This window comes from Vanessa cardui, chromosome 6, assembly GCF_905220365.1.
Source record: "Vanessa cardui chromosome 6, ilVanCard2.1, whole genome shotgun sequence".
NCBI lineage: Eukaryota > Metazoa > Arthropoda > Insecta > Lepidoptera > Nymphalidae > Vanessa > Vanessa cardui.
Genome location: NC_061128.1, coordinates 10,078,488 through 10,091,983, shown reverse-complemented (window position 1 = coordinate 10,091,983; position 13,496 = coordinate 10,078,488). Strand labels below are relative to the sequence as shown.

Here is a 13,496-nt window from a genome sequence, read left to right as displayed (position 1 = left end):
TGTAAAACTATATGTAGTTCGCCTGGTATTGGCCGCAATGAGATTACTTTGTAACTCATTTGTATTTTCATTTAAATTTAAATTGTTGACCATTTGCCGTCGTATTGTAAATTATTTCTGCTTCTCTGAACGAACACATTTCGCAGAATGAATAGCATAAGTGGGGTTTCAATTTCTTTTAGTTGCACTTATCTTAATAACACATCCAGTCTGACGCATGACTTTCAGATAAACGGAATATTAAATATCTGTCTCATATTCGAATGTGGTAAACTTGTTACCGTTTTCTGCCATTGGCCGTGTTTGTTAACTAAGAACAGTAACAATTATCGTCATTAATTTCGTTCAGCTTGTGTCACTTGAAACTGAGATGCATGCAATTGTGAAACACTCACACGTACATTTTTATTATCTTGTAAGAGGTTATTTGATGTTGTCTATTCTGTCTTCTTTACTACTTCGCTTTTTTTATTGCTCTATTTATATTTCATATAAATTAAAATAAATCGTGAATATTTTGCGGGCACTGCTTTGTGATACAAAAGCAGAATTAAATATAAAAATGACTCGACGTTTCTTGTGAATGACTTGCGTATGAGTCGATGAAAGTTCGATGAAGCGGACGTAGCGCCATCTGTCAATCAACGACATAAATAATTTAGTTCTGTTTGAAATGAACGACGGTTAAATTATTTAAATATTATGCACACAATATACAAAAATACTAAAACAATAATTATAAAATGAAAGGGTGGTGTAGTAGGGTGAAAATTTGTGATGTTTCGATGCCAAATATTTATGGTATTGTAGTTTCGGGATTACGTAAATAAAATGTTTCGGATTTTACATCTATCGACGGATTCCTAATAGTAAAATGTATATCAACGATAACGTCCAGTATTCGTATTCAAACTAAATTCCGTTGACTATCAAGCATGGATTAATTTAATTGCTATAACGGTGTGTAAAAATTAATATCTTATACACGACAAAATGGCGAGCGCGGCAATGTCTTTGTTCGACAATATATATTATTATATTGAGAACCCAATCGGTAAGTAGGTTCATTTTTTTTTTATTTAAAGAAAATCTATTTATTAGTTATATATTATATGTTAATTTTAGTTTCCATTTAAAAGCGCTTGAAACAATTGCTCGAGAATTAAGAATAAAATCAAAATCAATACATAATAAAATCTTTTTTTAATTAGCTTTTGAATTTTTTGTCAATTATTGGAAAAGTTCTTAATAGTTAGTATATGTAAGTATAGCTTTCATGGTATTATTTTAATTTTGTTAAGTCTTATTTTTTCACAACATCACATTAGAAACTTTTGAAATTATCAGTGTATCTTTACTATATTGTTCATGTATTATACACAAAAACCTTCCTCTCGAATCACTTTATCTATGAAAAACAAACAGCATCAAAATCCGTTGCGTAATTTTAAAGCTCTAACTGTATATAGGGACTGACATCGGTAAGCGATTTTGTTTTATACTATGTAATGATGATGATAATAATCTGTTGGGTCTTGGTTATAGCTTTTACAGTGGCTTCCTTCTGCTAAACAAAAATCATAAATAAATAAATATAAGACAACATCACATACATTACTCTGATCCCAATGTAAGTAGCTAAAGCACTTGTGTTATGGAAAATCAGAAGTAACGAAGGTACCACAAACACCCAGACCCAGGACAATATAGAAAACTAATGATAATCTACATTGACTCGGCCGGGAATCGAACCCGGGACCTCGGAGTGGCGTACCCATGAAAACTGGAGTACATACCACTCGACCATGGAGGTCGTCATATTATTATTGTCAGCTACTTTACCCAAAAGTTTATTTTAGAATACAAAGCCTTGACCAAAACATATCGTATTTAAAATTATTACGCTCGTGACGTCAATGATGGCTATAATTGGAATATCCAACGTCAATTGACGGATTATAAGTTACATTGTACTTAAGGTCATATCAAGTTTATGATATCCTACCCTAGCAACAAGAATTGGGAATTACTTATCTTTTTCTTTGAGTTTATTTTGGAAGTCACTTGGTGTCTGGGCTTTGTGCAAACTAGTCTGGGTAGATACCACCCACTCACCAGATATTCTTCCGCCAAAACAGTACTCAGTAATGTTGTGTTCCGGTTTGAAGGGTGTGTGAGCCAGTGTAACTACAGGACATAACATCTTAGTTCCCAAGGTTGGTGGCGCATAAGGAATGGTTATAATTTCTAATAGCGCCAATGTCAATGGGCGGTGGTGACCACTTACCTTCAGGTGGCTCTTATGTTCATCCGCAATATTATAGATACACGATAAAAGTAATACTGTAAGAAAATTTAAAAAAGTAATATAATAAGAAAATTTACAATAGCTAAATCAGCGAAGGTTATAAGTGTATAAACATACATACATACATACCTTAATTAGCTTATAAGTGAAGGTAAAAATAATAAAATTAAAGTACTCTGCAGTTTAATATGTAGAACAATTACGACACACATAATCTTCAAAAATAATAAACGAGCGGTGATACCTCATATGATATTCATTTAGGACGAAATTATTTGCGGTGTTCGTACAACAACAACAGCCTGTAAAATTCTCACTGCTGGGCTAAGGCCTTCTCTCCCTTTGAGGAGAAGGCTTGAAGCATATTCCACCACTCTGCTCCAATGCGGGTTGGTGGAGTACACATGTTGCAGAATTTCTATTAAAATACACATGGAGGTTTCTTCACCGCCGTGTTCGAGATGAATTGTAAACACATGTATATTCAGTGGTGCTTGAATCAGCAATCATCGGTTAAGATGTACGCGTTCTAACCACTGGGACATCTCGCATCTCGTTGTTCGTATAACATGTATTTAATACTAGAATTTATTATACAAATATGAACAATTTATGAGTCGAGATAGCCCAGTGGTTAGAACGCGTGCATCTTAACCGATGATTGCGGGTTCAAACCCCCAGGCAAGCACCGCTGATTCATGTGCTTAATTTGTCTTTATAATTCGTCTCGTGCTCAGCGGTGAAGGAAAACATCGTGAGGAAACCTGCATGTGACAAATTTCCTAGAAATTCTGCCACATGTGTATTCCACCAACCCGCATTGGAACAACGTGGTGAAATATGTTCCAAACCCTTTCCTCAAAGGGAGAGGAGGCCTTTAGCCCAGCAGTGTGAATTTACAGGCTGTTGTTGTTGTTGTTGAACAATTTATGAAATTACGCTTGCAAACATTATAGCAATAATTGTTGCAATAGTCGAACTCATACGTTAATTTCGGCCAAGCTTTTAATCTAAAACACATGGTCCGATATGCAACTTTAAAGATAATGATTCTGATAGATAATGTATAAAAACATATAATGTATATGAGTGTTTATACAAAAAATTATACACTTTGCCAATTGCCTCTTTCAAATAAACATGTGCCGATTTCTATATTTCTAAAATTAAAATATGGTAAACCTTTATACATATAGTAAACAAACTTTTAAAGGCAATTTATTCCTCCCAAGGGATGCATTTTTACAAACACGATTATTTTATTTTTGTTTTTATTTAATTGTGGTATTTTGCACGATTAAAAGACACTTTATGTAAACAGATACTTAAAGCCGATGTATACATTTCAAACATTGATAAAAGGCAAACTTTTATATAAAAAAATCATCCCCAATTTCACTATCTAAACTGATAGAAACTTCAAAAAGATTTCAATTGTTCTTTCTTTAAAAAATAACGATTATTCAAACTTTAATCCTAAGTTTCATCCCCTCTGGTGTTTAAGCCTAAATTGGATTTTCATATTTCTAACCCTACTTAACCTTAAACCCTAAATAGGCCTAATATATACATATATATTATATCACTAGCGGTTTATATATACTAACTTACTGACTATATTTGTACAAAAAAAATATTGAGCCAAGTTTCAACCCTATAGAACTACAGACTCAGACTGGTAGTGCGTTGTATCAGTCAGTCATTTCAAAATTTTCCTAAATAAATAACTATAAATTTTATTTCAATGAATATGCTGTTTGATTATAGTATACATTCTGATATTTGTTATTAAGGGTCATTTTATTAACAAATTTATACAAAACAGTCAAGGTAAGGAACAAAGTGAATAAATAATTATTAGTTTTTAATTTATGATAATAACAATCCGACGTGCAGATTGTAAACTATTCGGTCCTTATGTAATTGCCAATTTACATAATAGTTTTCGATCGCAATCCGAAATTCAAATTAATTTTATACTTTTTCAAATAGCTAAAATTTCTTCAATAAAATCGGCCAAGTGCGAGTCGGACTCACGCACGAAGGGTTCCGTACCATTGACTACGTATACAACAGTATGTACAAACATTTCAAACTGTAACCTGGTCTCTTTGTAACCATGGAGTCTAGCTGTAACTACATCTTGCATGGAAAATTTGACTTATTTCTTGGTGCTCGCCATGAAAAATTATATATGCCCCCTTATATATTTATTTTATTTTATTTTTAGTACTCTTTGATATAGCGCCAACAGAAATACATAATTTGGTAAAAATTCAACTGTCTAGCTATCGAAGTCATTGAGATACAGCCTTGTGACAGATAGATGGATAGACAGCCGGATAGACAGCGAGGTCTTTGTAATAAGATTCTGTTTTTAGCCCTTGCATAAAGAACCCTAAAAAAGCAATTACTTTTGTTTGTGTCTCTTGAAAAATAAAATTGCTTGCTTGCTTATTTGTTCATAACAGAACTCTTCGTTGATACATATCGTAGTAGAGAAATGCTATAAATTATTTATGGCAAACACCAAAGGCTTTCTTTCTAAAACTTTTAATCAACAAAAACGATCTCTTTGCTGCCAACGACTTAAGGAACATTGATTTATTAGGGTTTTATCTCGATTTGCGCGTAACAATTAGTTAAAATATTGTGAAAAATATAAAGGGGATACCCTGTTAAAATAGGTCGAAGGTTACCTAACATTTTAATGTAAATAATAATAACTAATTCAGCGGGTAAATTGAATATTTATTTCAATGATTATTTATCATTGTTTCAATTTTTTTGGACAAGAATCGGAAATGCTTTTGATGCATAAATTAAAGATTATTTTGTTTTTATTATTATTATATAAATACATATTTGAAGTGTCTATTTTTGACATTAAAATGACCGCTTTTTACTAAATACATATGTAGATATGTATGTATACACGGTACATAAACCAAAATAGTCTTCTTTTTGTCTGTTGGTATGTGTGTTCCGGCTAATTTCTGGAACGGAGTTTTCACTGGCAGATAGCTGATGTACATATTACATAACTTAGGCTACAACAATAACTTTTTTGTTAAATTCGAGCGCGCAGGAAGTCGCTGGCACTGCTAGTTCTTGCATGTATTCCGACAGTAATTAACGAGAAAAAAATAATCAATATAACTTAATTACAGCCATTTTTCATATATACGTCTCCACCGGCTGGACTAGGGAACGAGTGTAGCAAAGATATCGCGCAACGAGATGTACAGGCCACAGGCAGTTGCGATCACGATTTATTATTTTAGGTTGACAGTGAAAGATTATAATATATTAACCCTATCTATACGTAATGTATATATTACATTTTTATTTCCTCTTACTATCAAACAACAACAACAGCCTGTAAATTCCCACTGCTGGGCTAAAGGCCTCCTCTCCCTTTGAGGAGAAGGTTTGGAACATATTCCACTGTGAAATTTGTCACATGTAGGTTTCCTCAGGGTTTGCCTGCAAGCTGCAATCATCGGTTAAGATGCATGCGTTCGAACCACTGGGCCATCTCGACTAATTTACTTTTTTCTTACTACTACTTTTTCTTTTCTTACTATCATTTCACTACATAATTTGTATATTGATTGCGCATGACTGACCGTGCTAACATTTCAATAAATAATTACCACTTAGTATATTTTATCTTTAAAGTAAAATATAATAAAATATTAATATAAAAGAATATCAAACATAATATTAAAATACAAAAAATTCTTTAATTACACTTTACAAATAATTTAATTTTTTCGTCATGAAGTCATATTTCCTTGCGAATCGCACAACATGATTTGCAGTGCGCCCTGCGTGCTTGGTACCTTTGTTGTGGTCGCAAGATCCACTGTCTTTCCCAAGCTAATTTTCCATGGCCAGGTGTTCTAAATATGTTCAATTGTGATGAATAGTTGATCATGTACGACAGTCGAAAACATCCTTCATCTACGATTACGTGGAAGAATCAATCAAATACGTATCATTAAAAAAAATTGATACACTTTAGTGATAAAGTTTCACCCCAATCATAAAACAAAAATGACAAAATGAACATATACTTTTTTGGCTTAGAAAAATGGTTTACAATATCTTTTAAACTTAGTTTAATTATATACAATGACGATTTAAAACTACTCATAAAAACCTACTTCGATAAAGTATACTTTAATTTAATTTAAAATAAATTTTATTTTCAGTTCCAGAAACCAAAGATTGGTTGATGACTGGTAACCCGCTGAAACTTTTCACATTACTAGCATGTTATCTGATATTCTGCTTACGCCTGGGCCCCTGGTATATGAAAGATAGAAAACCATTTCAATTAAGGAACGTTATCAAAATATACAACATATTTCAAATTGTCATCAGTCTTTATTTATTTTATGAGGTAAGGTAGAACTTACATGCTTTATATTAAAATAACGTTAATAGCAATTTAGTATTAATAAAGAATGTAACAGCCCGTAAATTTCCTACTTCTGGGATAAGGCCTCCTTTCCTATTGAGAATAGGGTTTGGAACATCCACGCTGTTCCAATGAGAGTTATTGGAATGCACATGTGGCAGAATTTCGATGAAATTAGACACATGCAGGTTTCCTCACGATGTTTTCCTTTACCTCCGAGCACGAGATGAATTATAAACACAATTAAGCACATATATATAGTGGTGCTTACTTGGATTTGAACCCGAAATTATCGGATATAATGCACGCGTTCTTACCACTGGACCATGTCAGCTCTATATACTAGTAACAAGAATATTTATTACTAGTCGTCTACTAGAATATGGCATACATGCCTTTGGAAACAGTATTCATACTATATATACTATAATATAGTAGACCCCAGTTTTTCTATAGTATTAGAAATTTTTGGTGATCATAACATTTTAGCTCTCAAAGTTGGTCGCGGTTGGCTATATAAATATTTAATAGTTAATATTTCTTATGGCTGATTACTATAAAATAAAAAGGATACGTCGAAGTGTAATAATACAATAATTATAATGCAATATATACAATAATACGCTGTCACAAACATGCATTTTTAAATGTATATTATTTTCTTTGTTACAGGGAACAGTTTACATATTTTTCACAGATTTCAACTTTTACTGTAAAGGTGTTGATGATGTGGGTTCACCGTCAAGAATAAGGGTGATTTTTTGACCTTTTATTCAATTAATGACGTAATAAATAAGGATGTCTTTGTCGAAAGGAAACAGTAATCTTATTCCGTTACATCTGTATAATATGTGGTAATAGAAAATTAGAAATATGACGAAAAATACTTGAATGATATTTAATTACATTCCATTGAATATTTGTGAGCAAACATACCGAGAGTATAATAGGAATTAACTTAAATATAAAATAATTTTTCAAATATTCTTGTAATGGCAAATCAATTTATACTTTATAAATATTCAAGTAGGCTTTCACAAGCACTTTTGAATCGTCATTGTGCAACTATATTTAGTGAAGCTACCACCGGTTCGAAAAGTAGACTCTACAGAGAAGAATCGACAAGAAACTCAGTAGTTACTTTTTTCAATATTTAAAAATGCAGTCATGTTATTTAAATACATTAATATATGTATGTAATCTAAAAGCCTAATTTAATTAAGTATATTGTGATTTGTTGTCTTATGCTTGACTTATTATCGCCCGCGTCTTCGCTCGAGATTCAGAGATTGATTGTCATGTATAAGCCATCATGTATAATGTAAAAGTAGCATATGTCCTTTTTAGTAGTTCAAGTTCGCTGCATACCAAATTGTGAAAGAGCTACAGACAGACAGAGTTACTTTCAGATATATTATTCTTGGTGGTAGGGCTTTGTGCAAGCCCGCCTGAGTAGGTACCACACACTCATCAGATATTCTACCGCTAAACAATAATACGCAGTATTGTTGTGTTCCGGTTTGAAGGGTGAGTGAGCCAGTGTAACTACAGGCACAAGGGACATAGCATCTTAGTTCCCAAGGTTGGTGGCGCATTGACGATGTAAGGAATAGTTAATATTTCTTACAGCGTCATTGTCTATGGGTGATGATGACCACTTACCATCAGGTGGCTTATATGCTCGTCCGCCAACCTATACTATAAAATAAAAAAATAAAATAAATAAAAAATATATAATAAAATTAGATTTCGATTGAGCAATATCCATGTTGATGGAATTGTTTTGTTTTTGTATTATAATATATTATTTATATTGTATATTGACGCAGTTTAATTTCAGATAGCGAAAGCAGTATGGTTATATTACATTGTGAAAATAATCGATCTCATGGACACTGTATTCTTCGTCCTTCGAAAATCAGACAGACAAATAACGTCACTTCACGTGCATCACCACACGCTGATGCCGATTGCTACATGGGTTGCTGTAACATTCTTCCCAGGTAAAACGTTACAGTATTAATATTATATCATTTTGGTGTATATCAATGTCTATACGTTCTCGACGATTAAGTCGGTTTTAGCAAAATATTCTATCCTAATACCCAGGAAAGACGTTTCATTTTTAACATTTGAATGAAATTGAGTAATAACAAAGAAATAGTAATTAGATTTAAAAATATTTGCTGCTTTTATTATATTGTTGTAGAATTATATTTTTTAATAATTATTATATTTTGTATATCAATTAATAATAAATTATCGAAGAAGCTCTTTAATATTTGTCAAAATTGAAGAATTAGGACATATTTTGAAGATGTCTATTAGATATTTTATCCACACTTTGTCTGACAGTTTACATCCTCTCTTTACAACGTAACATTTAATATTTAACAAAACACTATTTCACCCAAGACCGTTAACACTCATATTTATAACATCTTATCTATAAAACTAAACTTAAATTTTCATTCTGTGATAAAACACAACAATCTTTATAAACCCACATTTTTTATCATAATAAAATTGGTATCTGTTTGTTGTATTAAAATAGTCGCTTTAAGTTTAAACGAAATAACATATTTTGCAATTTTTATCTGTTTGTTTGTCCGCGTCCCACCAATGACTTAATATCCCAAAAGCTTAATACAAAATTAATAAGTCTATAGTAAAATTTGAGAACTGAACAATAAATTTGTTGTGGAATTCAAACGCGATTGAAGTCGCGTACACAGATAGTTGAAGATAAGATACATTTTTTTATACTTTTTATGCTTTAAAGAAACGGATATAATTTGTGTGGGGATGTAAAAATACAAAACTTTAACATTTTTCTTGAAGTACGTAATAATAGTTATGGAAATTACCATGTGAGTTAAAACCAAAAATGTTAACCTTTTTTTTTGTCTTTTCAGGTGGTCAAGGAGTACTTATAGGATATATTAATGCTTTGGTGCATGCTATTATGTACACATACTATCTACTCTCCGGTCTGGGAGAGGAGTACAAGAAATATCTCTGGTGGAAGAAATATTTAACTATGATGCAATTGGTAATTAAATATTTTTTATGTTCAATAGACAAAATGAAATTGCGGCGCGTTACTTGTTTAAAAATATTATATACTAAAACCAATCGCGGTATAAGTTTTATGCATCGATATCGGGATGTAAGCCAAGGTGTTGCCTCACGTGATGACACTGTTCTTATGATTTGCGGGTACTTTATTTAGTTTAGTCGATTTTCAGAATGAGTCACACATTATTGCAAAATTATTTTAAACGCCAAATCATTTTGATGTCAAAAACGAACAATCACTATCAATATGAAAATCAATAAATCATATAGATTTTTAATTTAATTATTTAACATTCTAATGTCAGAATGTTAAATGGCCAAAAATATACATTTAAATTGATTAAAAATCTATATGATTTATTGATTTTCATATTGATAGTGATTGTTCGTTTTTGACATCAAAATGATTTAGCGTTTAAAATAATTTTGCAATAATGTGTGACTCATTCTGAAAATCGACTAAACTAAATAAAGTACCCGCAAATCATAAGAACAGTGTCATCACGTGAGGCAACACCTTGGCTTACATCCCGATATCGATGCATAAAACTTATACCGCGATTGGTTTTAGTATATAGTGATGCGTTATGACGTAATATACTGAATTTTTATCTATAGAAAATTTATCATTGCTATATTCAATTACACATTTCTTAAGATCGTTAGTTATTTTCTATAGTTTTCATTGTCATTCACAACATAAATTACTTTTCATTTAATTATTATTTAATGAACTATCGACCTGGCTCCACACGGGTGCAATACTGATACTAAATATACTACAGAATTGATTTATTTACGACATTACATAACAAAATTCTTAAATTGTCAGTGTATATTTACTATATTTCCTATGTATTATATATAAAAAAACTCGTGAACAAGACATTCGTAGATAATGTCGAAATATCGAGCTCCACCGAACAAAAATAAAAAACATGGTAAATATCCCGAAATTAATACCTTTAGTAATAAAAATGGCCATGTTAATTTAAAATCTTATACAAAAACCTTCCTCTCGATTCACTCTATCTATTAAAAAAACCGCATCAAAATCCGTTGCGTAGTTTTAAAGATTTAAGTATACAAAGAGACATAGGGACAGAGAAAGCGACTTTGTTTTATACTATGTAGTGATGATGATTATATGTAAACTCTAATGTTTGACTAAAGCAAAAACTTCTTCCAATATCGCCCTTAATTATGTTATATGTGTGAGTGTAGTCTACGAAAGATAGAAACCTCCATTAATATATTCTTGTAACACAAGACGTTTTTTGTTTGTGTTCTTTTTTATTCTTTTTAATGTGTGTAGTTCATATTTGTTCTTTGTAGTAATTATTTTGGCGGAAAAAGATTTGCAATACCTTGACTTAAATAGGCAATAATGGTATATCTCTTAGATTTCTATACTTCATACATTTATCTTAATAACAGTGGAACATATACTTCTTATTGTCAATAATGCCCTGACAGACCTTGGTTTGTAATTCTTTGTTAAGGTTGAAATATGAGCACCAAGTAGTTTCGTAGAATTTCGCAAATTTCATAAGCAATCAAGGTTTTAAGGATTAGACCCTAATGAGTGGCGATTAAAATGATGTTTTTTATTTTTGTTTGATGGAGTTCGATATTTCGACATCATTCATATTGTCGTGAACAAGACATTTGTACATAATGTAGTATACCGTTATAAATAACTGTAATAATAAAAATATTTCTTTCCTCATAAATATGTTAATATGATAATCATGTTAATTTGAAATCTTTCTTCTTATTTCAGATTCAGTTCGCGATCATTGTAGTGCACAGTGTCAACAGTTTGTTCTACCCATGTTCCTTCCCTGTTATGTTAAAAGTACTTTGTATATTCTACGGAGTATTTTTCCTAAATATGTTCGGTAAATTTTACTATTATAACTATGTTAAGACAAGTGACAAGGATGTAAAAAATGGACCGAGTAAAATTAAAAAGAAGGTTATAAATAAAACGCATTGATATTAAATTAAGCTATTGATAGCACCTAATTAAATGTTTGATTTTTATTAAAATAATTATCAACACTAGATGTTTTTTTTTATTTTGACGTTTTGACATAATTTCTCTCTCTCTCTCTCTCTCTCTCTCTCTGACATAATCCAATGTCAATTTTCTCTAGCTTCTGTAACGCCGATCAAAGTATGATTAACTAATATAATTCAATTTTTAATCCTAATCTTCATTGGATACAACCAGTTGATGACGTAAAAGATGGCCAAGGTTCAATTATAGTATAATATAATATTGACAGCCTGAAAATTGCCCACTGCTAGACCTCCTGTCCTTTTGAAGAGAAGGTTAGGAGCATATTCCACGCTGCTCCAATGCGGGTTGATGGATTCACGTGTGGCAGGATTTCGTTGAATTGAAATTAGACTCATACAGGTTTCCAGGTGTGATTAATTAAAAACACATATTAAGCACATAAAAACTCAGTGGTGCTTGCCTGGGTTTAAACCGGCAACCATCGATTAAGATGTACGCGCTCGAACCCCTGGGCTAACTCTACTCTACCACTGACCCATCTCAACTCTTCCACTGTGCTACCTTGGTTCTTAAGTTATGGTAACTGGAGCATTCAATATCGCAACCATATTATTTCTACCGTACTTACCTCAAACTTTCTGAAACGATTATTAATGTCACATTAAGTAATTAAGTGAAAGGTAGCCAATGAACTTTTTGTTTCAAGTAATCCGGATAAGTATGGATTTTACGGAGTATCTTACTCGAGAGATTAAATACTTTGCTTTTCGCTTAAATTTTATTTATGGAGGAATGTTTAACATCTTCAGGGTAAATGCATATCATGTTTTTTCACATAAGTGTTATAGAGATTCCTTTTTAGGGAGTATGTTTTAATATTATCGTACAGTAAGTCATAATTTTAGTATATTACCGTTTGTGAACGGGATATTCTTTTTATTTTGACTAGTAAATTAAGGTTATAATCAAAGTCGCACAACCAACCATTCGTTTGGCTGGGTATGAACAATAAACATGTGCGGACAAAGAAATACCTATATTATAAAAGTAGTAAGTGTTTTTAATTATATTTAAAATCCTTACGTCGAAAAGTAACGTGTACTAGTGAAAAACAAAGTATTGTGCAGTTTGATTTATTAAAATAATAAGGCCGTAACATTAGTGACAATTATTAAATCATAATAGCACTAAACCTTATATCATATAATTACAACTTTTTAACTACTTAATTAGAACTTATTTTTCGTTTCGCAGTTCAGCGTAATTACTTAAAAGCTTTTTGTAATTGGATTATTATTAACAATTTTTAATTTTTTCAACCTTTATCTATTAAAAATGTATATTTAAAAAAAATAAAACAAAATTTTCATTTAAAAACAAAAATCGTCTTAAAATCGATCAATGTGTTTAAAAGTAAACAAGACGGACAGACATAGCAACTTTGCTTCATACTGTATAAATACTCATATACATAAATCTCCAATTTTGTATTAACAGATCAATAACACAATTCAACAATTCCGATTGAAGTATCAAGATACTACTGATCATTATTAAAAAAATTGAACATTTAGGAATTACGTATATAATGGTTCTTTATTGATTGAGTCTGATCCTGAAAATCGTTCACAATTAGTTAATATACGTGGTTTCAATCA

At 31.3% G+C, this 13,496-nt stretch overlaps 1 protein-coding gene across 1 annotated transcript; it reads left to right on the top strand.

The window, feature by feature from the left end:
- Positions 1-927: 927 nt before the first annotated feature.
- Positions 928-11,876, top strand: LOC124530715 (elongation of very long chain fatty acids protein AAEL008004-like). Its single transcript, XM_047104970.1, has 6 exons — positions 928-1,054; positions 6,526-6,716; positions 7,407-7,487; positions 8,575-8,737; positions 9,650-9,786; positions 11,596-11,876. Exons 1-6 carry the CDS (start codon positions 994-996, stop codon positions 11,809-11,811), a joined length of 849 nt encoding a protein of 282 aa, XP_046960926.1. The 5' UTR covers positions 928-993; the 3' UTR covers positions 11,812-11,876.
- The last annotated feature ends 1,620 nt before the right edge of the window (positions 11,877-13,496 follow it).